Source organism: Pelodiscus sinensis, chromosome 5 (genome assembly GCF_052426305.1).
Source record: "Pelodiscus sinensis isolate ZL-2025 chromosome 5, ASM5242630v1, whole genome shotgun sequence".
NCBI lineage: Eukaryota > Metazoa > Chordata > Testudines > Trionychidae > Pelodiscus > Pelodiscus sinensis.
Window position 1 is genome coordinate 97,366,145 of NC_143056.1, and position 27,901 is coordinate 97,394,045.

Genomic DNA, 27,901 nt, shown 5'->3' on the forward strand with positions numbered 1-27,901 from the left:
GCCATGTATTAAAATTGTAGCAGGCCAACACTGTCTGTTGATTAGCCACCCTAAACTGGAGGTAACCCAATGAGTACACTTTCATCCCCAACAAGTCCAACCTCTCAGAGTCCTTGGACTTAGGAGTGGAGTCCTGGTGATACTGGCATTCTTTAGCATTAGATGCATCCAGAGGTTGTGGATGCATATACAAATACTTGGGCCCCTTCAAAGAGACAATGTAGTGTCGCTTCACCCCGTAATAGTCGGGGGAATGGAAGCAGGAGTCTGTCAGACGGTTTTCATGGTGAAGGAGATAATCTTGATAAAAGGGACAGCAACCCTGGTTGCCCTCCCCCCAAGACAGAATGTCCATCATAGGATCTGCATACTCCACCACCACCTCTATTTGAAGACCCATACTCTGGGCCATATGCCTCAATAGGATTTGATGCGCCTTATTGTCATAGGAGGTAGCAAAGTCGCCACCTCAGCTACCACCTCATCAGGTGATGATGAGTATGAGGGGTCCCACAGCTCCCCTTCTTCCTGTTCTACCTCTGGCACCGGTACCAGTACCACGGGTACATGCTCTTGATCACCAGTGCCAGAATGCTGTGAAACAGGTGACACTGGGCACAAAGATATCCCTGGAACCCAGTGCTGTTTGTTCTCCCTGAACTGGGTTGCTGGTGCATGTCCTGACTGGGAGCTCAGTGCTGAACAGGACTACACTGGTGTCCTGAACAGCTATATAGCAGGTACCTGCAACCCCGATGTAGTCTGAGACCACTGCACCCCTACAATGGGATCTTGACATAGGGACATAGGTCCCTGCTGACCAGAGCGACCAACCTGGAACCCCCAGCTTGCATCTGGTGGTAGGTCCAAGGAGCCTAGAATAGCCACTGAGGCAAGACCTGCCAATGAGGAGACCAGTGTGGGGTTAAATCCTGCTTCCTCTCCAGAGGGACCTGTGCTGAGCAGAATTTCCTCTTGGACTGGTAGCCCTCCAGTTCCAACTCTAATGTGGATGTGGAATGTTGGGACTACAGAGGAGTGGTACAACACTGTACTGGAAGCGACTCTGCCTTGTACAGAAGCCCTCCCGTGACTGATGCCAAAGGGAACCATCCCTGCTGATCAAATGGTTCCTCCTGGAAGGACTCTGCCTTGTACGGAAGCCCTCACAAGAGCAGTGGAGAGATCACTGGTCCCAGCTCCACAAATGGTGCTGACTAGGAGGACTCCACCTGGTACAGGAGTCCTTACCAGATCGGTGCTACGGTGAATGGTCCCAGCTCGGTAAATGATGCTGAGGCAAAAGGGAACTTCTTAACATTGGAGGCACTGGCCCTGGTACCAGTGACGGTGCTGGTGGAATTACTGGAGACTCATGGGAGGACACTGATTGGCCAGACATTAGCTCGATCAGGTCATGGGCAGCCTCATATGTCTCAGAAGTGGATGGCATTTCCACATCTGCCATGTGGCTCTCCTGGGATGGGCAATCCACTCAACGGGACTGGCAGATGTGCTGGATTCAATGGTGCTGTACTAGCAGGTTGTTTCGAAGGATGTTCCAACTCAGGATGTGACCTTTTAAGCCTCTTAGCTCTAGAAACAGAGGACTGTCCCCTTTCCTGCCTCTGCTTCTTCTGCACTGGAGAATGGGATCAGTGCCAAGAGGTAGGCTTTGGTGACCCACAGTGCTGGGGTGTCTCATACAACTCCTTCCTCGGAGCCAGTGCACTGTGCACCAACGAAGGCGCACTGGGTACAGAGGCCCCCGATTCTGGTCCTGCAGCCTGCAGTGTCTGATAGGAATCAAAAGGCACCTCCATTAACAGATTTCAGAGGTGGAACTCTCTGTCTCTTCTAGTTCTTACAGATCTTACACTTGTCTGCTAAATGGGTCACTCCCAAACACTTTAGGCAGGAGTCGTGCGGATCGCTCATAGGCATAAACTTCATGAATTGTCTGCACCACTTTAAGCCAGGGAGTTAAGGCATGCCCCGACTCCCGAGGGGGAAGAACCAAAACGGAGTCATCACTAGGAATTTAACCTCTACTTAACATTTCAGAAAAACTAACTACAAGAGCAACTAGGGAAAGCACACTTGCCCGAAACAAGAGACTCTAGCTCTGACAACCTCCACTGGCAGTAGGAAGGGACTGAGAGAGGGAGTAGTCAGCAGGGTGCTATATACCTAGCAATACTAGTGCCACTCTAGGAGTCTCCCCTGCCGACCTATGGTATCCTGCTAAAATCTTCCCGGCAACTGTGCATGTGGCGCTCACACTTCTAAATTGGAATGCACATGAGCTATCACTCGAAGAAGAATCATAACTTTCTGTCTGACATAATAAAGATTTTATTTATTTAATTTATGTGTTTATTTATTTATTTATTTATTGCAATCCAGGAATCTACATGGAAATCATGCTCCACAATTGCCTAATACCAATTTTGTATTATTTTTTTCATTTATAGAGTATGCTGACAATTTCATGGCATAAATCTGTGCAAAAAGGGCTAGGTTTACTATTTTTGCATTACAGTATTTTCTGCAGTATCTTATGATTAGCTCACTATGTCTTCACATTATAAACTACTATTTTCCCCTAAAAACAAAGAACGTTGTTAATGTTTTTCTTTAGAGTAGCAACATAATTCAAACAAATACAAAAAGAGATGTCTAAACTCTCTGGTGGATGATAAAATATTCATCTACTGTGAAAACTCATTTAAATGTTGATTTGAATAGTAAAAATAATTGTGTATTATAAAATGCATTGACAAAAGATTTTTAAAAAATCTTAACCCAAGATATGACTGCACTGTCGCCATGGGGTGAGACTGCAGCTTGAGTAGACAACCCCAGGCTAAAGCTGCAGAATCACGTGTGTTAGTATCCTCTAGCCACCCGAGGAATTACCCAAGCTTCCAAGATGTCTTATATAATAGGTTCACCATTCAGTCACCATGCACTGAGGCCCCGGCTCCAACTCCGCTAGCCACCATCCCTCTAGCTATTGCAAAGTACTATTAACAGTTCATTTGTGGCAGGTCAGGTGCAGCCAATGTTGTGTACAGCAAAAGTTGCTCTTTACCAAGGAAACCCATTCCTGCCACCATTTAGTACTGGTGTTGTGTAACAGTGTAGCACATGTCTTTTAAGAAAAACAACTTATTGTTCAAATTTTGCAAGTATGTGTGGGGAGGGGGTGTCTTTTTACTATATTTGTCAAGTCCTTAGTTCGAGTAAATTGTTACACCTCATGGAATGAGTCATTTCCCACACCATTTGTCTGGTCACTGTATATCTTTCCTGTGAAGTTCCTACATTAGACATCTGCCCTTCCCTTAAATACTGAGTTGTGACATAGAGCTTGCCACCTTTCATGCCATGCAAGAACAGAGCCCACCTGAACACACTGTGGAGAAGGGGAAAACAATGCAACTCCACCTAGACCACTATGATGGCAAGCAAAAAATTCCTTCTCAACAAAAGAGTGGCTAGTATAATGACCTTGGCAGCTCTAGACCAAATCTGATATTTTACTCACATACAAGCGTGGTACTTTACCATATAAATGGAAGGGAGGATGGGTGCTGTCTTAGCCTGCTCCACGCAAAAGGGAGGGTGAAGGTACAGGGCTGCCTCTTATAAGCCTCTCATTCCCAGGGGATGAGTCAGTGAACACACTGATCCTTTTAAGCTATTTTAATCCCCACACCTCCATACCAGCCCTTTATTCAGCCAGCCATCCAGCCAAATACTCCCTCCCCACCATCCATTTAAAGCTGCAGGGTGTTCATTTTTAGCTCTCTACCTAGCCATTTGTGAGGAATAGAGGAAAACAGAAACTACTTGGCTGCTACTTCTCCTCCCATGCAGGTGGGCACAGAATGGCTAGCAGAGCTTTGGCTATACCCTTTCAATATGCTGGCCGGTGCACCGGAGCTGACAGAAAGAGAAGTAGGGCTGATGCACATTGTTTTCACCCTGGCAGAAGAAGGAAGCAGAAACCAGCTTGTGGCTTCCTCTGTCCTGCTTGTGGTGCAGAATAGCTACATGCTTACTCAAGTCCCACTTTGGGGTTCTAAATTAGTTTTTTAGGAAGTTTTACTAAGTGAAACCATGGGAAGGAAAAACTTCTTAACTGTCAGCATGGTTAAACACTGGAATAAATTGCTTAAGGAGGTTGTGGAATCTCCATCACCGGAGATCTTTTAGAGCAGGTTGGATAGACATCTATCAGAGATGATCTAGACAGTGCTTAGTCCTGCTGTGAGGGCAGGGAACTGGACTCGATGACCTCTCGAGGTCCCTCCCAGTTCTAATATTCTATGCTTCTATTATTCTATAAGGAAATACAAACATATGAGAGATACTTTAAACAGCATTTTTCAAATAATAATTTTGTGGTGAAATCCTGGCCACAGTGAAGCTGACTGGGGTTTTACTGTTGATTTTCCTTAGGGCCAGAATTTCATCATCAATATGAAAATCTAGAAGAGAAAATGAGCCTAAGAAAGAACGGGAAAGGATCCATTATGGACACTTCAACAAAGAAAAGGGATGAAAAGAGGAAAAAAGAACATGACTGATGTGTGGAAAATGTATGATCTCATAAGAGTACCACTTATGAACCATGCATATATGTAAACTACAAATTTACATTGCTGAATAAAGAAAGGTAATCATTAGTCAAAATGGTTAGACAGAAAAGCTCCCGTGCACTTAAGCTTTGTGCGTTCTTGACATTGTATGTGGATGAGTATTCTAAGGGTTGCCATTTCAAATAAGTTATTACATGAATCTGCAATCTTTGGAGAATGATAAGATTTCCACTTTTCCAAGGTAAGTTATTTGCATACATAAACAGTCCTAGAGATCCCTGATTTTGGAAGATTTCTAAGGTTTAATTTTCTCTCTGTCAGTCCTAGTAGGGAAGTTTCAGATGTTAAAAGAAAAATCCAAATTTAAATAAAATGTGTTCTGTCAAGCACATCTCTCCAAACGCTTGTCACCTTAGAAGAGTCCTAAATCATTATATCAATGAACCAGGAGCTTTGCAACATTTACTCATGCTGCTATCATTGGGAATTCTGTCTTAGAAACTTGCAGAAAGGTAAAACACACTCCACAGAAAGGAGACTAAAACATTCATTCTTACTCAATATCTCGCCAAGCAGGCGTATTCCCTTTGCATCTTGATATCATAGCACTAGAAATCTAGAAGCCTCTGTTCATTGGCTGAGCCTTAGTCAGGGGGTGGAGCTATCAGGAAGGCCAGGGCTTTATAAAGCAGTGAGTCAGTGAACAGGGAGCTTTGTGAACAGGGGCCGCAAACAGAGAGTTTTGAGAGGGAGTTTGGAAGAGGAGTGGGAAGTGGACAAGGTACACTTGCCATTCTTTATAGTTTACTTTAAAGGTTTTAATTAAAACTTCCTGATTTAACTAGAAACTCTATCAATAACTTAGGTAGCTTGTATGAGAGACTGCAGGCAGAAGCCCAGCAGCAGAGTGGGGGCTATCCTGTTTATAGCACTCAGTGTAGCATGTATGATTACCTGCCCTAAGGGTGGGTGGCACATGTGTGCATTCAGTACAAGGAGCTCCTGGATTTCAGAAACTGCGTACGGGCTTTGGAGGCTAGGGTGGCTGAACTGGAGGAGCTGAGGGAGGCAGAGAGGTATGCTGATGAGGCTTTCTGGGACACTGTAGAATTGTCCCACCTCCGGTCAGAGAGCCTCTGTGCTGTTAAGGAGGATGAAAGGCTCAGGGAAGGAGAGCAGTTAACGGGAGCAGAGGGAAAGCTTCCCATAGTTAGGACCCTCCTTCCAGATGTTGGGGTATCCTCTCACACTGAGGTTACCTCTCCAGTCATTAGGAAAAGTCAGGTGTTAGTAATGGGAGATTTGATCATTAGAAATGTAGCTAGCTGGGTTTGCAATGACCGGGAGAACTGTATGGTGACTTGCCTGCCTGGTGCGAAGGTTGCAGATCTCTCAAGGCATCTAGATAGACTTAGGTGTAGTGCTGGGGAGCAGCCAGTGGCCATGGTACATATAGGTACCAATGACATAGGGAAGGGTAGCAAAGATGTCCTGAAGGCCAAATTTAGACTGCTTGGAAAGAGACTGAAATCCAGGATCTCTATGGTGGCATTCTCAGAAATGCTTCCAGTTCCATACACAGGGCCAGGTAGGCAAACAGAGCTTCAGAGTCTCAATGGGCGGATGAGACAATGGTGAAGGGAGGAGGGGTTTAGATTTATAAGGAACTGGGGAAACTTTTGGGATAGGGGGAGCCTATACATGAAGGATGGGCTCCACCTAAACCAAAGTGGATCCAGGCTGCTGGCACTTAACCTTAAAAAGGTCACAGAGCAGTTTTTAAACTAAGAGATGGGGGAAAGCCGATTGGTGCAGAGGAGCATGCGAATTGAACACAGACATCTCTTAGAGGACAGTCTATTGATAGAGATTCTCTAGGTTTTAGTCAGGAGGAAGAGGATAAAGTATGGGCCAGATTAGATGAAAAACATTCACAGAAAAAGAATCATACATCAGAAAAGGGCAGACAAATAAACAGAGAGAAGTTTTTAAAGTGCTTGTACACAAATGCTAGAAGTCTAAAAAATAAGATGGGTGAATTAGAATGTCTCGTGTTAAAGGGGGATACTGATATAATAGGCATCACAAAAACCTGGTGGAGTGAGGACAATCAATGGGACACAATCATTCCGGGGTACAAAATATATCAGAAGGACAGAACAGGTCATGCGGGTTGGGGAGTGGCACTATATGTGAAAGAAAATTTAGACTCAAATGAAGTAAAAATCTCAAATGAATCAACATGTTCCATAGAATCTCTATGGATAGTAATTCCCTGCTCTAATAAGAATATAACAGTAGGGATCTATTATCAACCACCTAACCAGGACAGTAATAGTGACTATGAAATGCTAAGGGACATTAGAGAGGCTATCAAAATAAAGAACTCAATAATAGTGGGGGATTTCAACTATCCCCATATTGACTGGGTACATGTCACTGCAGGACGAGATAAAAAGACAAAATTTCTTGATACCTTAAATGACTGCTTCTTGGAGCAGCTGGTACAGAAACCCACAAGGGGAGAGGCAATTCTCGATTTAGTCCCAAGTGGTGCGCAGGATCTGGTCCAAGAGGTAACTATAAAAGGACCCTTTGGAAATAGTGACCATAATATAATAACATTTAACATTACCATGGTGGGAAGAACACCTCAGCAGCCCAACACTGTGGCATTTAATTTAAAAAGGGGGAACTATGCAAAAATGAGGAGGTTAGTTAAACAGAAATTAAAAGGTAGAGTGACTAAAGTAAAATCCCTGCAAGCTGCATGGACACTTTTCAAAGACACCATAATAGAGGCCCAACTTAAATGTATACTCCCAAATTAAAAAACATAGTAGAAGAACTAAAAAAGAGCCACCGTGGCTTAACAACCAAGTAAAAGAAGCAGTGAGAGATAAAAAGACAGCTTTTAAAAAGTGTAAGTCAAATCCTAGTGAGGTAAATAGAAAGGAGCATAAACACTGCCAAATTAAGTGTAAAAATGTAATAAGAAAAGCAAAAAAGGAGTTTGACGAACAGCTAGCCAAAAACTCAAAAGGCAATAAAAAAATGTTTTTTAAGTACATCAGAAGCAGGATGCCGGGTAAACAACCAGTGGGACCCCTGGACGATCAAGATACAAAAGAAGCACTTAAAGACGATAAAGTCATTGCAGAGAAACTAAATTAATTCTTTGCTTCAGTCTTCATGGCTGAGGATGTAAGGGAGATTCCCAAATGTGACCCGTCCTTTATAAGTGACAAATCTGAGGACTTGTCACAGATGGAAGTGTCATGAGACGAGGTTTTAGAATTAACTGATAAACTTAACAATAACAAGTCACCGGGACTAGATGGCATTCCACCCAAGAGTTCTGAAAGAACTCAAATGTGAAATTGCAGAACTACTAACTATGTAACCTATCCATTAAATCAGCGTCTGTATCCAATGACTGGAAGATAGCTAATGTAACTCCAATATTTGAAAAGGGCTTTAGAGGCGATCCCGGCAATTACAGACCAGAAAGTCTGATGTCAGTACCGAGCAAATTAGTTGAAACAATAGAAAAGAATAAAATTGTCAGACACAGGGAAGAACATAATTTATTGGGCAAAAGTCAACATGGTTTCTCTAAAGGGAAATCATGTCTTACTAATCTATTAGAGTTCTTTGAATGGGTCAACAAACATGTGGACAAGGGGGATCCAGTAGATATAGTGTACTTAGATTTCCAGAAAGATTTTGACAAGGTCCCTCACCAAAGGCTCTTACGTAAATTAAGTTGTCATGGGATAAGAGGGAAGATCCTTTTGTGGACTGAGAACTGGTTAAAAGACAGGAAACAAAGGGGAGGAATAAATGGTAAATTTTCAGAATGCAGAGGGGTAACTAGTAGTGTTCCCCAAGGGTCAGTGCTAGGAATAATCCTATTCAACTTATTCATAAATGATCTGGAGAAATGGGTAAACAGTGAGATGGAGAAGTTTGCAGACGAAACTAAACCGCTCAAGGTAGTTAAGACCAAAGCAGACTTCAAAGAACTTCAAAAAGATCTCAAAAAACTAAGTGATTGGGCAACAAAATGGCAAATGAAAGTTAATGTAAACTAATGCACATTGGAAAAAATTACCCCAACTATACATATAATACGATGGGGGCTAATTTAGCTACAACTAATCAGGAAAGAGATCTTGGAGTCATCGTGGATAGTTCTCTGAAGACATCCACGCAGTGTGCAGCAGCAGTCAAAAAAGCAAACAGGATGTTAGGAATTATTAAAAAAGGGATAGAGAATAAGACGGAGAATATCTTAATGCCCCTTATATAAATCCATGGTACGCCCACATCTGGAATACTGCGTACTGATGTAGTCTCCTCATCTCCAAAAAGATATACTGGCATTAGAAAAGGTTCAGAGAAGGGCAACTAAAATGATTAGGGGTTTGGAATAGGTCCCATATGAGGAGAGATTAAAGAGACTGGGACTTTTCAGCTTGGAAAAGAGGAGACTAAGGGGGGATATGATAGAGGTATATAAAATCATGAGTGGTGTGGAGAAAGTGAATAAGGAAAAATTATTTACTTGTTCCCATAATATAAGAACGAGAGGCCACCAAATGAAACTAATGGGCAGCAGGTTTAAAACAAATAAAAGGAAGTTTTTCTTCATACAGCACATAATCAATCTGTAGAACTCCTTGCCTGAGGAGGTTATGAAGGCTAGGACTATAACAGGATTCAAAAGAGAACTAGATAAATTCATGGAAGTTAAGTCCATTAATGGCTATTAGCAGGGCTTGACAAACAGCAGCGAAACCTACTCGCCAGCCCCACATTGCGCATGCGTGCGCGGTCGGTGAATGGGGCGACCGGCTGAAATCTACTCGCCATGGGTGAGTAGATTCAGTGATTTGTCGAGCCCTGGCTATGAGCCAGTATGGGTAAGGAATGGTGTCCCTAGCCTTTGTTTGACAGAGGGTGGAGATGGATGGCAGGAGAGAGTTCACTTGATCAGTACCTGTTCAGTTCACTCCCTCTGGGACACCTGGCATTGGCCACTGTTGGCAGACAGGGTACTGGGCTGTACAGACCTTTGGTCTGACCTAGTATGGCCGTTCTTATGTTCACTGCTTTCTTTAACAGAAAACCACAGTAGTACATTTTGAGGTTAGGAAATATGAACTCACCATCTGTACATGGGAAATGACTATTTAAAAATGCCTTGTATCAAATCAGTAAGTAGTAGATTATTTAAAATACCACCTGTTTTAGTTATATGCAGGGATTGAAATCAGTTTTATATTCACATACAGATGATAGCTCTCACTGTCTTTGAAATATTTTTCTAGGTTTATCAAAACATTTAACTGATATTATTCACTTACTTTTTCTTGCTCTAAATATAATTCCTCTGTTGTCATTGAAAGAATACATTTTTCTGTGATTTCCTCTCTCTGACCATCAATGACAAAATCCACCTGAAAATTTTAAAATAATTTCTTGAAATGTGCATAAAATGCTGTTAATCGCAATGCTTATCTACAACAGTGAAACCATTTTAATAGGACATTGAAATAAATCTTCATACACAAGATCATTCACAAAATATTTATTCTTTTGCCATTTGAAAATAGAGATTTATCAACACTATAGATACAATTTTGATTAAGAATATACATGAAAAAGCTCACACTTTAGGAAGAATTATCTAACTTTGATTAGATGAAATGATTAATTTAATATGATAGTTATTTTGAAGTGGCAAACAGTTTTTAAGATATAACTAATACAGATAATACTAGTTTCCAGTCACTCTCTACTATATAGCTTAGAGTGTGTGCTTGGGGTGTTGCTAGAGCAATAGTACCTTTGCAGCGAGATGGCCACACCTCTTTTTCAGGTGGTCAAGTTGCACTGGTCCACATGACATACTCAACTCATACAGTTGCCTCTTCGTAGCCACTTGGAACAGTGATGGGTACACCCTGGTTCCTGTTCTTGGCCTACCAGCTGAACACCGTGCAAGAAAGATTCTTTAGCTGGTGAGGGGAACATCCTTCCTCATCCTTGTGTTGAGTGACCAATGGCGGATCCGTTGTGAGGATGGAGGATGAACCATGACCCAGACACCTTCAGGTGGATGACCTGCTGGGACCTATGCTTTGATAGATGGCCACCCAATTGTCTTGGACCTCCCTGCCATTGGTTCCAGGCCATGCCTTGGTCAAGCATCATGTAGTCACTGATCTTCAATGGCATCTTCATGTAAAACTCTATCATGAATAGGCTCTTTCCTTGGATAATCAACACTACCTCCTTCTCTTTTCATGACTCATGTCCATGACTCAAGTCCTTCGGTGATCAGCAAGTGACAACGGGGGTAGACTTGTGCAGCTAGAAGCCTCTAGTCACAATCTGGCAGAGAGGCAGCAGCAGCAAAATGGTCATCATGCACTTGGATGCCCTAGCAGCTGTAGCTGTGACTGAGCAGTCCTATTTAGGACCCACTCTGCTGATCTACAATGGAGAAGGGTCTAGAAAAGGTGCTCTAAAAATAGTCTGTCTCAACCTAACCTGCCTGGTAGCTGCAGCCGGGGAGAACACCTTTCAATTCACGGGGCAACATTAAGAAGAGAAAAACATTTACACTTAGATTTGGAACCTGGAATGTGAGGACACTGACAGACAATGACAAGTCTGACCAGCCTGAGTGCTGAACAGCTCTCATTGCTCAAGAGCTGAGGAAGTTAAACGTTAACATTGCTGCTTTGAGTGAGACCTGGCTAGCCTATGAAGGCCAGATTAAAGAAATCAGTGATGGCTATACTTTTGTTTGGAGAGGTAAACACAAAGACAAGCACCACATGCATGGTGTCAGCTTTGCTATTAAGAATAGCTTGATAAGTATCCTCAGTGAATACCTTACTGGTGGCAGTGAACATTTAATGATGCTACATCTTAGGCTAACTAACAACCAGTTTGTGACAGTCAGTGCTTACGCTCCCACCCTACAAGCTGACGAAGATACCAAAGAATGCTTCTACACACACCTCAATAGCATCATCAGAGGTGTCCCTAAAGAGGACAAGCTTGTACTTCTTGGGGACTTCAGTGCCAGAATAGGTATTGTGTACCACCTGTGGAATGGTGTATTAAAGATCTGGAGAAATTCCACCAAAGGTACCTGAGGAGAATATTGGGCATCACATGGCAGAACAGACAGACCAACGTTAGGTTCCTTGCAGAGGCTGATTCCTGCAGCACTTATGCAATAGTCGCCCACATGCAGCTATGATAGTCTGGTCATGTGGTCAGGATGCTGAACACACTCTTGCCTAAACAGATTTTCTATGCTCTGCTGAGGACCAGGACAATGTCTCATGGCGAGCAGAGGAAGCACTACAGAGATGTCCTTAAGAACACCTTGGTAAAGTGCAACATTGATGCTGACACCTGGGAGAGGCAGGTAAAGGATCGGGTAACCTGGAGGACCACAATCAAGAATGGTGCCCGACATTTTGAGATCAAGCATCATCTTTGTGAAGAAGATCAGAGAGCCTGATATAAGGAGAGTGTCTGGGCTCACATTGGCACTGTTGGTGTCAGCACCAATGGAGACAGAGACCTCACGTGCAACTACTACCAGACAGTGTTCCTTGCCAGAACTGGCCTAATTTCTCATCTTCACACTCATCAGTAATAGGCATCCAAGGGGAAATCTTACTGGATTCTAGGGATCCCAAAGAGACTATATAGCTTGCTTAATAATAATAAATTCTAGTTCTCTGGGTTGGGAGAACTCTCCATGGTGATGCTAAGAGAGAAGTGGCCCCAACCACATATTTCCCCTGTTGCAATAGTTTTCTGGTGAGATTTCCCTGCCCCTACTCCAGTCTAGATCACTAAATAGGAGGGCCACAAAGCTTGGACAGAGCCCCTGTTTCTTCTGCAGGAGCAGATTCCTAACAAACTGCACAAGTGCACCACCTTTATTTCTGACATTCTCGGGTTATCAGTCTGTGAGAACTGACTGGGTAAAATCCTGGCCCACTGAAATCAATGCAATCTTTTCCATTGAATATAGTGGAGCCAGGATTTTACCAACTGTCCTACACTTTGGGTAGATTTGGGAATACACAGGTTGGAATAAGCTTTTATATCACATACACAGAGTCCAAGTCTCTACACAGGTAAAGTATGTGATGGGAGCTTGCTACTGGGAAGCTACATTGTCAGATGACTGGACAGTGGTACATCCTTTGGTGTTGATGAGCATAGCTGATAGTAGTACTGGAAGGACTGAGGACGACTGGGTAACTGTTCAGGCAACTGTACAAGTTAAGGTTGATTAATGATAAAGTATAGTGAAGTTGCAACCAAAAGCTTTCCACCATAAAACCAAGGTTTTATTCTTACTACCCACCATGGGAAGCAGCACAATTAACTGCATACAAAATGATGTCTTTCAAATGACAAAACACATTGTAAATGTCCTTGTAGCTTTCTGAATACAACAGAATAAACCTAAAAACAAGATGCATACTGTGGTAAGATAATAAGATGCAAGAAACAAACATTTTCATACTCTTGCTATATTGTTCATTAATATAAATTTAAATACATTCTGCTATACTGTATACAAATAGAAATCAGATAAGAAATCTGTAAAGCAAAAGTTGAATCAAGAAAGAACATTTTCACTTTGAAAAATTATGCAGCATTAATAGCGTTTCCTTCAAGTATCCAGACACAATGATAATATGCCCATTTTTTCTTTTAGGGCATAATTCTTCTGTCATTTATGACTAGCACATCTTTAATAATTGACATAATTTAAATGAAAGACATATAACAGGTTTCATTTGTTCAGACTGAATGAAATCTCTTCCGGTTTCATTCATGTTCTTATATAAGACCCATCATGATGGAGTCAAAGTGCCTGCTATTTGAAAATATATTAGGTATCATTTTAGACAGATAACAGGTGATTGCCTTCCAATAAGATTACAGAGAGGTATAATTTGTCCAACAGAACTAGGTTGTCCAAGGAAGTTAACTACATATATCTTTCACAGATGAGAAATACTTCAAAATATTGGTATGCCAGCTAAAATTTAGGAAGATAGTTTTCCCTTCAGTGCTAAACTTGGACACTATTTACAGTAAATCTATGTATCATCCTATATAGAATAAATATCGGAGGGACAACACCCAACAAGCTATAGAAGTTACAGTTCAAAGAGTTCCTGTAACAATAGTAGTAATACTCTGATAGGAGATGGAGAGGGTGGACATTTAGGGTATGTCTACACTAGCTCATTAGTTCGAGCTAGGTAGGCAAATGAGGGCAACCAGAGTTGCAAATGAAGCCCGGGATCTCTAATTCGAACTACCTACTCCGTGCCGCATGTAGCCGCAGGCACAGAGTTCAGACTAAGGCGGATTTAAAAATGGCGGCACTCGGGAACATGCAAATGAAGCCCGGGATATTTAAATCCCGGGCTTCATTTGCAACTCCGGTTGTCCTCATTTGCCTACTTAGCTCGAACTAACGAGCTAGTGTAGACATACCCATAGGGTGTGTCTAGACTACAGGGTTTTGTTGACAAAAGTAAACCTCATTCTATGAGGAATAATGTCTTTTTTCGACAGTTATTGCATCCACACTGTGCTTTTTCAAAAGAGAGCGTCTAGACTCTCTGTCAAAAAAGCGGCTTGATTTGTCGACAGAACTGGCTGTAGTCTAGATGCTCTTTTTCGACAGAGGCTTTGTTGACAGTATCTGTCGATAAAGCCTCTGTTGACAAAAGCCTGTAGTCTAGATGTACCCACAGAGTTCTACCAGATTAAGTCAGTATTGATCTATTGACTTCCATGGAACTACCCCACTTTATTGCAGCCAACACTGTGACTGTGGCTTTCAGATCCAAAAATGAGGCAAATCTTCATATGTGTGGATATCACAAAATTCACATGGGAATCCTGTGGATTTTGGGGTCTCCAGAAAGTTCCAGGGAACATACACAGATAATCAGTACTTTCCCCTTGCCAGCAAAACTCACTCAGGAGACATGCTGTCCTGATCCATAACTCAAAGAGGGTGGATGGCATAAAGCAAGACCCTATAAATAATGGGGTAAGCATTAATTTATGCAGGAAACTCATAACGGATGGATGATGGCACAAAAAGTGGCTCTTTCCCTTGCCCACCTCCTTCTGGTTAGGCATGTCCTTTCATAACCCATATGTGACTGATCACTGATGTTCATGTGAGGACTTTCATTGAACCGCAGAAGGGAAATTATATTTCTTTGAGCTTCCTGTCTCAAAGAGGCTGCTTATACTAGGAACTATATACTAGCTCTGTTCCACCCATGTTAGCAAGACTGGTAGAATTAATGAACATGGATCACCAACTACTACCATCATTTTATGTACTATGTCAGACTGTCAATGATCAGGATTAGGTAAGTGTTGCTGATGTCCCATCAGCACTAGACTCCCAGCATTGTTAACCCAGGTGGAAATGAACTGGTGTTATCCTGGGTACTCAGTACAGACATGGCCCATGAACAGTTGTGTCACTGGAATAGGATTTCTTCTTTTATTCCATATGAGCCATGTAGTGGGAGATAATATGACTTTTCTCTCTTCATTGTATAGTACTGAAATTCTTACACAATCAACAGCATAATGGGTTGTTAATTTTAATAGAGGATTTAAAGAAAGGTTAGAGAGAGGGGCAGAAAAAAGACACAAAACAGAGTAAGAAAAGAGAGAAAAGAAAAAAAGGAAGTCAGAATTGAGAGGGAAAGAAACAGAAAGTAGCCAAAACCAAAAGGAAAGAAGAGACAGAAAAGAGAAGTATAATAAAAGAATCAGAAAATGGGGGGGGGAGAGAGAAATTAAACTAAATTAAAGAGATCTTCTGCAAAAACTTCTTGCACAAGAGAGTGTCCACACTGCAAAAGCGCATAGAAAAAGCAATGTGCTTTTGCGAAGGAGAGCGTTCAGACTGCCTGGATGCTCTCTCGCAAGTAAGCAGTGATTGCTATGGACAGAATGGCCACCAGGGCACCTGTGCTTTTTCCTCTTCCCTCTTCTTGTGCAAAAAACCCCTCTTCCCTGTCCACACATGCCTTTTTGCATAAGAGCTCTTGTGCAAAAAGGCGTTCTTTCTCGTAGAATGAGGATTACCAATTGCGCAAAAACCCCTCTGATCTTTCGATTTACTTGCGCAAAAACGTACTTGAGGTGTGGATGCTCTGCGAGTTTTTGCAGAAAAACGGCTGTTTTCCACAAAAACTCTGTAGTTTAGACATACCCTAAGAGAAAAAATAGTTACGGTATAAAGAACTGAAAGAAAGAAAGAAAGAAAGAAAGAAAGAAAGAAAGAAAGAAAGAAAGAAAGAAAGAAAGAAAGAAAGAAAGAAAGAAAGAAAGAAAGAAAGAAAGAAAGAAAGAAAGATGATGGCAAAACAAGGAAAAAAGTAAACAAGCAAATAGTAAGATAGAGAGTAAAAAAATCAAAAGCAGCACATTTGATTGTCATTTGTCAGGCTCCCTAGGTTTTCTGAAAACTTCAAGCATCTGGATGAATACTTAATCTATCCTTTCTTAAAATCATGTGGGGAAACTGTAAAAATAAAATACAATGGATACGGTTCTCTGCTACCTTGTATCTTGTGTAATTGTTTACTACTCTGCAGAGTTTATGCAATGCTATCATTCTCATAGGGTAATATTTTATATTCACTTTGCATAAGTGTAACTGAATACATAGATGCAAACCAATGGCAAATCAAGCCCTAATGTGCAATTAAAGGCTATCATGGCTATTTTACTTGCTTCTTTGTAAGATGCATCCCAGTCATATTATGTAGAACCTAAAAACACCATTTTTTTCTGAGAAAACTACAAAAAAAAACCCACCCCAAACCTCTGAAAGATAATAAAGGTTAGATTAATCAATTCTCCTTTCAATAGATGGGCATAATGACAAATGTTTGTATTCTGAGAGATAGAACATAACAGAATGTATGACTGGACATTTTATCATTATAGTTATGAGATGACAAATGGATCAATAATTATATATTCAAAATATAAAAGGGTTTTAACTAAATTTTCAGTTTGCCTAATTAACCTACATGTAGACTGTATAGACAACTTACAGTCTCAAGATGTCACCATAAGAACTTATGCTCATTAATTTTAAAATATTTACATTTTTAACCAATTAGCACATAATTACAGTTCAGTCAAGCAATCTGAATTTTTTTATATGCAGATAAATATAAATAATAAAATTTAACATAGAAACTATGGCAATTAACCTTCAGATATAGAGATATAGATATAGATATATCTGAAAGTTGATTGACACATATATATAGACACGATTCCCCCATGGCCTATTACTATACAAAAGAGTAGGACAAATTACTTATTTATATATACAAAACCTACTTATAAAGGCCAGCTGCAGGTATTTTTTGTGGAAAGTGCATTTTAATAAGGTCCCATTCATTAGGGAAACAAATGGGGGGAAAGTAGATTGCACTACAGAGTTTAGTGCAAGATCTCTCTTTTTCTAACAACGAAATCAATCATTTGTCCAGACTGTGGGGAGTCAGAGTTAGTTACTGAAAAGAGCTCCATATATAAACAAGTCAATAACTCATTGTGTGTTATTGTTGGACTGACGAAGTCTGCTTTCAAAAAGCTGCCCCTGCTTCTCTGAGAATGAATGTCACTGTATTCAGAAAATGGGAGAGGGATCTTTTGTTTCTAGCTATTGCTGGCTGCCATTTATGTATGGGAAAAGAGAAATAGCTGCTAGTTGTTGCAGGAAAACCTTGCCATAATTATTGCATAATTCTACTTTACGGCAGTCCTGGAAAGGACCTTATTTTTGTAAATATACTTCTGTTAAAGACTTTAAAGTTTGTTTGCACTTCTGAAATCTTTATTCATATTCTGTATGTAATTTTCATTTTATAAAGAAGAAAATGACAGAGATTAGTGATGACAAAATATTTAATAACTTGATTTTATCTGAATGTGAAAAATGTAAGTAATTAACCAATTCTGTTTGATAATCATAGTTACTCAACACAGGCTCTACAGGTAACTATATTTAGTCATTTAATAGTATATAAGTGAACTTTGATCTTTATTCTCTTCTGTGTTTCTTATAATAATTAAAAGATTACCTAACAGTAGTAACTGAATCATTGCAATTCAGATTGGGAGGGAGGAGGGGAATGAGAAGTGCAGCATTTCCATAGTTCAAGCTTTAATAGTTAAGCTTGATTACTTGATCTCCAATACTAAAAAGGTGTCAGTTTGAAAATGTACAGGACCAAAGGCACTAATCCTGAAAACAGACAAGTGAGATACATTCCACAAGTAAGCTCACATACTGAATTCAATGGGATTATTCCTATGTGTACAGTGGCTCACGTGTGTGTGTTTGCAAAAGCGTAGCGTAATGATGTTTACTGACCACTAGTGCCCCTGAGTCTCAGTTGGGGAATGTTGCCTTTGCTGCATATAGAGCCTCCTTGATATTCATTATGCCTTTTCCTCTAGTCATTTTTGGGGTAATTGAGCCCTCCTGCCAGGTCATCTTTTAGTCCATCCCTACCATGGTTAAGAAGGGACAACAGTACAACAGATCAAATGCCATCTCTAGATGATGCTGATCCACAATTGGAGACTCTATGCCATAATGTCAGTGGCTGATAGGGGAACCTATCATGATAAGCTGGGTTCCAATCCAGGAACTCTACAATAACCATCAATCCAGATACTGGTGCTGATTCCAGGGCTCCTTCTACAAAGTCTCTTTATTTTCTAATGCCGATTTCTGGATTTACCATGGAATGTTATTCTATTCTCTGGCTACTTCACCACTTCGAGCTTAGAATCATTGAATCATAGACTCCTAGGGCTGGAAGTCTTCAAGTCCAGGAGTCTTCAAGTCCAGCCCCCTGCCCAAAGCAGGACCAACCTCAACTAAATCATACCAGCCAGGGCTTTGTCAAGCCGGGACTTAAATACCTCTAGGGATGGAGATTCCACCACCTCCCTAGGTAACACATTCCAGTGCTTCACCACCCTCCTAGGGAAATAGTTTTTCCTAATATCCAACCTACACCTCCCCCACAACAACTTGAGACCACTGATCCATGTTCTATCATCTGTCACCATTGCGAACAGCCTCTCTCCATCCACTTTGGCATCCCCCTTCAGGTACTTAAAGGCTGCTATCAAATCAGCCCCCCGCCCTTCTCTTCTGAAGATTAAACAAGCCCAAATCTCTCAGCCTGCCTGTGAAAGTCATGTGCTCCAGCCCTCTAATCATTTTTGTTGCCCTCTGCTGGACTTTCTCCAATGCACCCACATCCTTTCTGGAATGGGGCACCAGAATTGGACACAATACTCCAGATGTGGCCTCATCAGTGTCAAATAAAGGGGAACTAAGGAGTGGTGCCCCCTGCACCCTACACTTGCCCAACCCCCCATCTGTGGGGGTAGGCAGGCCCAGCTCTCACCCTGGCCACAAGGGAAGCCTGGCAGTCATGCCAACCCCAGACTCTTGACTCCCGACACACAGCCAGCCCTGGTCTCTCGCCAGGCCGTGCTATCCCAGCTCTTTCCCCCTGGCCTCTGGGAGGGCACAAGGAGGGTCACTCTGAGGCCTGGGCAGGCCCCATTCTCTCCCCCCTTCCTGCCATCATGGAGGGCTGGGCTGCAGCCACACCAGCCTGGGCCCCATCTCCATCCATCCTGGGCCCGCTCTTCCTCCTGCCCAGCCGCGCAAGCCCAGGATCTCTCCTCTTTCCCCACTCCAGCCATGCCAGCCTGGACCCTTTCTCTCCCCTCATTCTGCCGCAGCTCAACCTTAACTTCTCCTCTCCCATCCAAGGCCACATCAGGCTCCACTCTACTCTCAGCTGCCTAAGGGGGAGTGGCTCCAAGTTTTCGCATACCCTGTGGTCTGCTCCCAGCTGCCGGGTGGGGGCGAAGCCACTCTGAGGCCTTGCATGCCCCATGCTCTCCTTCCGGCCTCAAGCACAGTGGAAGAGGGAGGTGTGGTATGGTGTGGCAGCCAGCACTCGGGAAAGGGGAGGCAGGGGCTGTGAGATGCCAGAGTGATGTGATGAGGTCACTCTGTTATTCCGCAAGAAAACCTTTTTTTATAGGTATAGTAATACAATCATTTCTCTAGATCTGCTGGCAGTGCTCCCCCTAATGCACCATAATATTTTGTTAGCTCTCTTGACTACAAGGGCACACTGTTGACTTATGTCCAGCTTCTCATCCACTGTAATCCCCATGTCTTTTTCTGCCAAACTGCTGCTTAGCCAGTCAGTCCCCAGCCTATAACAGTGGTTGGGATTCTTCTGTCCTTTTTGAACCTCATCAGATTTCTTTTGGCCCAATCCTCAAATTTTTCCAGGTCACTCTGGACCCTGTCCCTACCCTCCAATGTATCTACCACTTCCCCTAGCTTAGTGTCATCTGTGAATTTGCTGAGGGTGCAATCTATCCCTCATCCAGGTCATCAATAAAGATGTTGAACAAAACGAGCCCTAGAAATGACCCTTGGGCCACTCTGCTTGATACCGACCGCCAACCAAACGCATATAAGCTTCTTTAATAAACCTGTAACTGTTTACGTTTTAACCTGACTCAGTTGCTGTAACAGAACCAAGCACAATTTAAAAGAACTTCAGCCGGTCATAAGGGACAGGTATAGGGAGAGCTTGGGCATTTTGGATCGTGTCACTTCCAGAGAACAGATCCATTGAGGCATCTCTCAGTCTTCCCTAGACTGCCCGCTGTGAAGGGATCCTGTATCCTAGCAGTTGAAATCTGAGATGTAATAAGCTCTTCCTATAAACTCTGGGGCGTCTGTCAGACTGTTGGCTGCCCTCCACAATGGGACCCCGGTCCTAGCGGTAAAGACACAGATGTTAAACTCTGGGGCATCTGTCAGCCTGTTGGCTGCCCTCCGTGACGGGACCCCGGTCCTAGCAGTAAAGACAAAGACGTTAAACTTCTCGGGGCGCCCTTCAGCTTCCTAGGCTGCCTGCTGTGACGGGACTTTGCGTCTCAGCAGTTGAAGACTTGGGTGTAACACACACACACTGCCCTGACCGTCGGCTGACACTACCCATTGAGCCTGACAATCTAGTCAGCTTTCTTTCCACCTTACAGTCCATTTATCCAATTCATACTTCTTTAACTTGCTGGCACACTCCTTACTCTAAGGCAGGGTCACCCCCTGGGACTTTGTGCTTGTCACTGCCAAATAACAATTTTCTTTATTCAGTTTTAGTCATTCTTTTTTTAAAATCCTTTCATTTAGTCTAATATCATTAAGGAAAAATGGTGATTTTTGCGTTATTTCATTTTCCTGATATTTTCACTAGTGCCTTTAGGGAAAAATCTTTGATTCAAACTGACTCAATTTTTCATAAAAGAACTCTTTTTCCAAAGAATATTGTCCACAATGTCATACATCATGATCAACAATTTCTTTGATTTTGAACATATTATAACCCAATCCTTATGAATTTTAGTAAATGTAACTTATCATTTAAGGCACAATGACCTGCTAACATTCTAAACATGACTACTTTACTTTTTGTACATGACTATGGAGAATAGTATTATCTTTGATTATGAGCATATATCATAATATTCTCATTCTTTTATTTCCTTAGTCCATAGTTCTTGCCATTCCTTCACAAGCTTCTTCATGACCACTTAAAAGTATCTTAATATCTCTTAATATCCACCTCATATTTTAGAGCTTGATTTGCTGCTTTGTAAGCCACCACATTTACAGATATGCTAATATGCACCATAATTCCTATTATTGTTACACAGATACCTGCGTGTATTATTTCCATAGTTAGGAACATTATTTCACCATTGTATTTTTTTCTTTCTGAAGTCCCTGCTCTGATTGTCATAATGCCTGACAAGGCATCAGATAAAATTACAGCTTCAGACGGCCACACATCTTATACTCAGGCTAATGTCAACATTATCCCTATTAGGTCAGCCATTAGAAAGGTCACAAATGAATTTTAGATTTCTGGACTAGGATCACAGAAAGCTGTTCCCACTCCACCCATGCAGTCATCCATTTATATCGACTTGTCAAAGCCAGTCCCATCTTTCATAAATTAATTTATCAATTGTATTAGTCATAATGTGTAGTATTTTCCTTCCTTCTGTTTCCTCATAGAATTCCAAGTCCACAAATGAGAGAAATTACTCTAGAGCTGTAATTGATTTCCCATTATTAAAATGTTTTAGTTCTCTCAATTTGTCAATTTAATGTATCTCCTTTACCCATTTGTTTACCCTGATAATATGAGGATGTCTGTTACAATCCATTGTATTTGATTTCTCAACAATCTTCCTAAATCTATTGTGAACTACTATTTTCATTATTTCCATTTACCGCTTCCCAAGAGAATTAGATCTAATACTCTCCTACTTAGGTTTATAGGTGCTTCTCCGGTGCTATGTGAAGAACATATGTTATCATTGCACCCGATGCCTGAGCTTGGGCCTGGAAAAGTTCAGTGTTTTTTGTTTTTGAAGCTGAAGCAAAAGTTTGTCATCAGTTGTCTAACATTGGTGTTATCAATACTTTCATTCTGTTTTTAAGACTTTTGAATGATATCATACACGTGACCTTTCCAAGTTTATTAATTATCAAATACTACTCTTGGTAGCATTAATTTTTTTAAAAATGTCTTAAATTTTTCATCAAGAAACAAGTCCTACTCTTCCCTAATTTTATTCTGTATTAAAATAATTCCCTGAAGGCTTGTCCATACTACATGATAAATTCAAATTTATTAAGTTTGAGTTCTGGGCGTCTGATTCTGAGAAGTCAAAGGGCTGTGTCCCCACTGCAGGAAAGAATCAGATGTGCTCCAAGGTAGAGCGTCCAAATTCATGGAGCATGTCTCAGACTCAGAGCTCCAGGAAACACTCTGGGGAGCACACCATGATGGCTGATACTTCCGGTATCTGGTTGGTTCAGAAAACATTGAGGGGCTTGTCTCCACACCTGCATCCCACACTCCTTCACTCCCTCCCTCCTCACGAGTCAGAAAAGGGACACAGTGTGCACATGCCTTGTCATACTCTGCTTGTCACCATGGACACCCCAGCACTGTGACCATGGAGACAGAGCTGCTACAAAGCAGTGCCATGATCATGACTCTTGCTGCGCCTCAAGGTGGAGTACATTGACAGTGCCCACATGTTGCTCCAGCAGGAACAGGACAAGGGTGAGGAGGATGAGGAGGACAAACTCTGATGCGGCCCACAGGCCCTGGTCAGCCAAGTGCTGGTGCTCCTGCTATTGTGCACGTCACTCAATCCTTTCGGTGCAGTGGAATGCCGTGTCTGGTGGAGGGTGATGAGTTTGGACTAGTGGGACTGCATCATCACGCAGGGATGGGACGATCAGCAGTGGCTGCACAACTTTCGCATGTGTAATGCCACCTTCCTCGAACTCTGCAAGTGTCTTGCCCCTGCCCTCAGGTGACAAGATACCTGACTGAGACCCGCCATCCCTGTGAAGAAGCACATGGCCATTGCTCTATGGAAGATTGCCATGCTGGACAGCTACCACTCAGTCAGGAATCAGTTGGGGTGGGGAAATCTGCAGTCAGAGATGTGCTAATACAAGTAGCCAAGACAATCAACCATGTCCTGCTACAGAGGGTTGTCACTCTGGGCAACATAGACAACATAATGGATGGCCTTGCTGACATGTGCTTCCCTAATGCCAGGAGGGCCGTGGAAGGAACACACATTCCCATCTTGGTCACTGACCACCATGCCGTGGAGTACATCAACTGCAAAGTTATTTCTCCATGGTGCTGCAGGAGCTCGTGAATCACAACGGATGCGTCACCGATATCAAAGTTGGATGGCTGGGAAAGGCACATGATACACATCTTTTAGAACATGACTCTTCCGAAAGATGCACACTGGCACTTTTTTCCCCCACCAGACAATCAGAGTCACAGAGGTGGATATGACCATTGTGATCCTGGACAATACAGACTACCCCGGCAATCCTAGAGGGCCCTCTTACATGTTCTGGGGCCCTGGCAGCCCTGGGCCCCTTGTAGGGGAAACCATCAGGCAGATGGGGACATGGCTCATGGTCTGCTCCATGCACGTTCCATGCACACTCTCCGTCACTGAAGTGAAGGTGGAGAACATATTCTGCTGGTGCACCAGCTGTTTCTGAGTGGTCTTTCTCTCCTCCTAGTCAGCCCACACTGCTCGTCTCTCTGAGCGACCTGATCCAGGTACTCTGCCTCAACTTCCTGCATGAAGAGTTGCAGGTAGATCATCTGCTTCCTTATGCACTTGTCCCGGGTTATTTTTCACTTGTAAATCCCAGTGGGAGATGAGGGATGCACCCAGCTCACAGCTATCCCCGCTGTGAAGAAAAGTTACAAGGGCAGTCATCATAGGAGACACTGTGCATGAAGCCTAGCCCTAATCTCTGAGCCAACACTGAAGGTCTCAGTCCAGACAATGGCAATGGTTTTCGAACAAGACCATATTTTGCGTTTAAAGTGGGCCCTTTCCAGCAGGTGCACAGACATCCCAGGGGAGCACTGCAACACACACAGCCCGGAGACAAGCAAGCATGGTAAGGTGCCGGCTAGACCAGGAGCCTATGGGTGGGAAGTTTGGTTCAGCTTCCTACTGTGTCCCACACATACTGGGTCCAGCACTCATAGCATCCTGCAGAGAGAAAACTTCTATCCCTGCCCACTGCGGGGGAGGGGAGGAGGTGCGTGTGTGCAGCAGCGAGAGAGTGTTAATGGGTTCCACTCCTCTTCCTCTTCCTGGCAGGTTTCCATGCACGATATCAGTCTCCTCCACATCACTGCATTTGTTTGGGAGCAAATGCTGACTGACTGTGGGCATGAACCTGGGCCGTGTTCTGTACTGCTGTGTGGTTCCATGACCCCAGACTACTTACTAGTGGCTTGGCATGGAAAGGTATCCAACCACAGAGGCCAGAATAAGGCAGGCCTCTTCAGGAACCTTGTGAGAAGGATCAAGGGGTTCGTGTGTGAGAGCTTCATGGAGCTGAGTGCTTCCAACTGGAATGCCATCTGCAGACACGTGATCCCCATCCAGTAGGCTGAGAGAGAAGTGTGCAGCCCCTCGCAGCCCATTGCCTGACCCCACTTGTAGATAGATAAAGTTAGAGAACTCTCCAGGGTTCATTGAAAGCCTGGGAGATGTCCTGGGGGGGGGGGGGGGGAGGAAATCGGCTCCAAAGTGAGGCGCAGCTCCTGGCCCTCATGCAGTGTTACCTGGATGGCATCCTCTTCCTCCTCCATGTCTTTGTCCTTCTCTACCATCCTGCCCTCCTGCAGGCTGAAGCCAGGTATGTCTTGACCAGATTTGACAACCATGGCTGGGGAGGTGACTGGTCCCCCTCCCAGAATAGCATCCAGCTGTTCATAATTGCAGCAGGTCTGAGGTGCCACCCCAGAACATCCAGTCTGCTCCCAGGCATTCTGGTAGGACTGGCGTATCTCTTTGATTTTGAGCCTGCACTGATTGAGGTTTCTGCTGTGGCCTTTGGTCCAGAGCCTGGCCGCAATCCTGCCATATGTGTTGGCATTCTTCTTCTTAGTGCAGAGTTCATGGAGGTTGGACTTCTCCCCCTACACCTGGATGAGGTCCAAGATCTCCCTAGCACTCCAATTAGGGATGCTCTTTTGCATTCCTGTGCAGTGGAGGCTATGGGAGCAGAAATGCTCCCCAGCCATTGTGATGGCCAAGGGGACATTGGGGGTGCTCATGTTGCAGTGTGCTGATCGCTTGCATAGGGCTCACGAAGCTGGGCACATGGAACCAGCACTTTCCCAGTTCCCATGACTTCTAGAGCTCTGCGAGAGAGGGGAGCAGTGGAGATGCCAGGTATGGCTAGAGTGGTCATAGCAGATAGTTGCGGAAGGCCTCCTGGAGGCTTATTAGGTTGAATTAGCAGCACAGGAGCATTTAAATTACCATAATTTTGGGCATACAAGGTTGGGAATAGTGTTACTACTTGTGAAAAGGAGGACTACAGGTTTCTAATTCTGTGGCCTCTAATTGCAGAATAACAGGTTTGGCAGTGTGGACACATCTCTTAGATAATTGACTGTGGGGGTCTAATTTCGGAGTAAGGTCCTAGTGTTGACTAGGCCCTAGTTTTTACAATTTAAATCCCCAATCATGTACCCACTTGGAAATTCTCTGGAGTGCCTCATTTGTGTTTTCCTCAGGTACTTTAACTCTTGTGTGCTTGATCCATACAGCACAGTTGTCTGCAAAAAGGAAAATACCTATACCTATCTGGACACTTTGGAAGAAGTCATAAGTCATTTATCATAATGGAAAACAAAATAGGGCTGATAAAACACCCTTGTGGAATTCTATAGTTAGCTTGTAGTTTTTTAATAAAGTAATTTTAACTTTGAGTTATGCAGTTCCATCACCTAAAAAGTCCCTTATCCTCTGAAACGTTCTCCCTTTTATTCCAATTTTGGCTAGTTTCTACTGAAGGTCTTTCTGCCATAGCATGCCATATGCTTTTTCAGTGTCAAAGAAAACTCTTAGCATAAAGTTATTGGTCCTTATGTTTTGTTTCCAGTCTCTCTCTGGTCAACTGTACATCTTCCATTTATGAAGCCACTTTGTATATCAGTTATATCATCATTTTTCTCCAATTATTCCACCATTTTTACATTTTTCATGTTTTCCATGATTTTGTACAAACAGGATGTGAAGGCTATAGACCTGTAAGCATCAGGGCTTATAGGTACCTTTCCTGGTTTTCTAATTGGCCTCACAAATTCTTGTTTCCATTCTATTGGCAGCCGTCCTTTCTCCCCCACCCCATTCATCTCCATATATCATTATGTAATAGCAATAGAACCTTCAGACTCCCTTCTGACAAGTATGGAAACACTTAATTTCTTATGTTATCTTTACGTGGTGCTATACTTTTCCTTGTTCTAATGGCTGCAATAAGCTCCTTCAAATGACAATTTTGTTTAACACTCAAGTATATAGTCTCTCCAGACATTTAATAGTTCACAGCTTTCCTCAGTAAACCTCCTTCTCCCCACTCATATAAAACTCACTGTTTTAATCTATATCACCACTGACTTCTGGAATTTTTTTGCTACAATTTTTTCTAAGATAGAGACCTCCATTTCATTGTTTACAATATGTTCAGGTACACATTTACTTTTACTTGGAAATCCATTAATACTTAGAATTTTTTTATATATTTCTAAAAACTCTGAATCTTTGTTCAATTTCCTACAGAATTTCTACCAACTTCATTTGTCTTTTTGATAATCCTTTGTGCCATCAGACAAAGGATTACATAGTGTATAAAATTAATTAAGCCTTTACTACTCATTGTGTATCTTGCTTGATTATATGCCTTATTTCTTTCCTTGATTGTTAACTTGAAGTCCTTATTTAATCAGGGAACTAGATTTCTAAGTTAGGGCAATTTGATGTTTTGTTGATGGTCAGATCAACTGCTGCTGTAATTCCTTTTATTATGTTGTTACAGAATTCTTCTAGGTTGTTACTTGTACAATTATTACACAAATACGTGTACTATTGCATAAATATTTGCAAATTGAATCTTGAAAATGTCTCCAATAAGCTTTTCAAAAACTTCAGCAAGGGATTCTTGTTGCATTTTCAAAATTCCCTGCCTTGATACTTAAATAATTATAGAGAAGTGATCATTTCTCATTTCAGTCTCCTTTATGAATTTCCCAGCTGCATTTACCTGCTGTTGTTTCAACACTCAAATCCAAAAATGAAAAAGATCCATTCACTAAATTAAATTTAGGAGGTGCACCTGTATTCAATATTATCAGGTTATGCATATCAATAAAACTGTTTTAAGCATTTACCATTTAGATCAAGTTTCTAATTTCACTATAGGTTACTGTGACTAATAAAGTTTCCAGAAACTATGAATGTATTGTTGACATTATTAACTAGTTTTCCTAAGCCTTGGTAGCGTTATATTCAAAACTTAGCTTCTGCATGTTGACATAACCAAATCCCTCTTTTATAAATATGATTCTTAAATAAAACTTTTTTTCAATTTTAAATTGTTTAAATATTCTTCGTATTGATACATCAAGGGACTGAAAAATCGAACTATAATGAGCCTAATTCAACAGTAAGCAGAAACACTTGTCTCATGAATCAGG

The 27,901-nt window shown here is 42.2% G+C and overlaps 1 protein-coding gene across 4 annotated transcripts in view; it reads right to left on the reverse strand.

Moving 5' to 3' along the window:
- DCDC1 (doublecortin domain containing 1) overlaps positions 1–27,901 on the reverse strand; it is a 605,588-nt gene that overhangs the window by 329,435 nt on the left and 248,252 nt on the right. For 3 of the 4 annotated variants that reach the window (XM_025187660.3, XM_075927786.2, XM_075927782.2), the window contains one exon: positions 9,977–10,069. The exons of the other annotated variant lie outside the window; for it this stretch is intronic. In XM_025187660.3, coding sequence (XP_025043445.1) covers positions 9,977–10,069 — 93 coding nt within the window. The remainder of the gene's footprint in view (positions 1–9,976; positions 10,070–27,901) is intronic. 4 annotated transcript variants of the gene reach the window in all.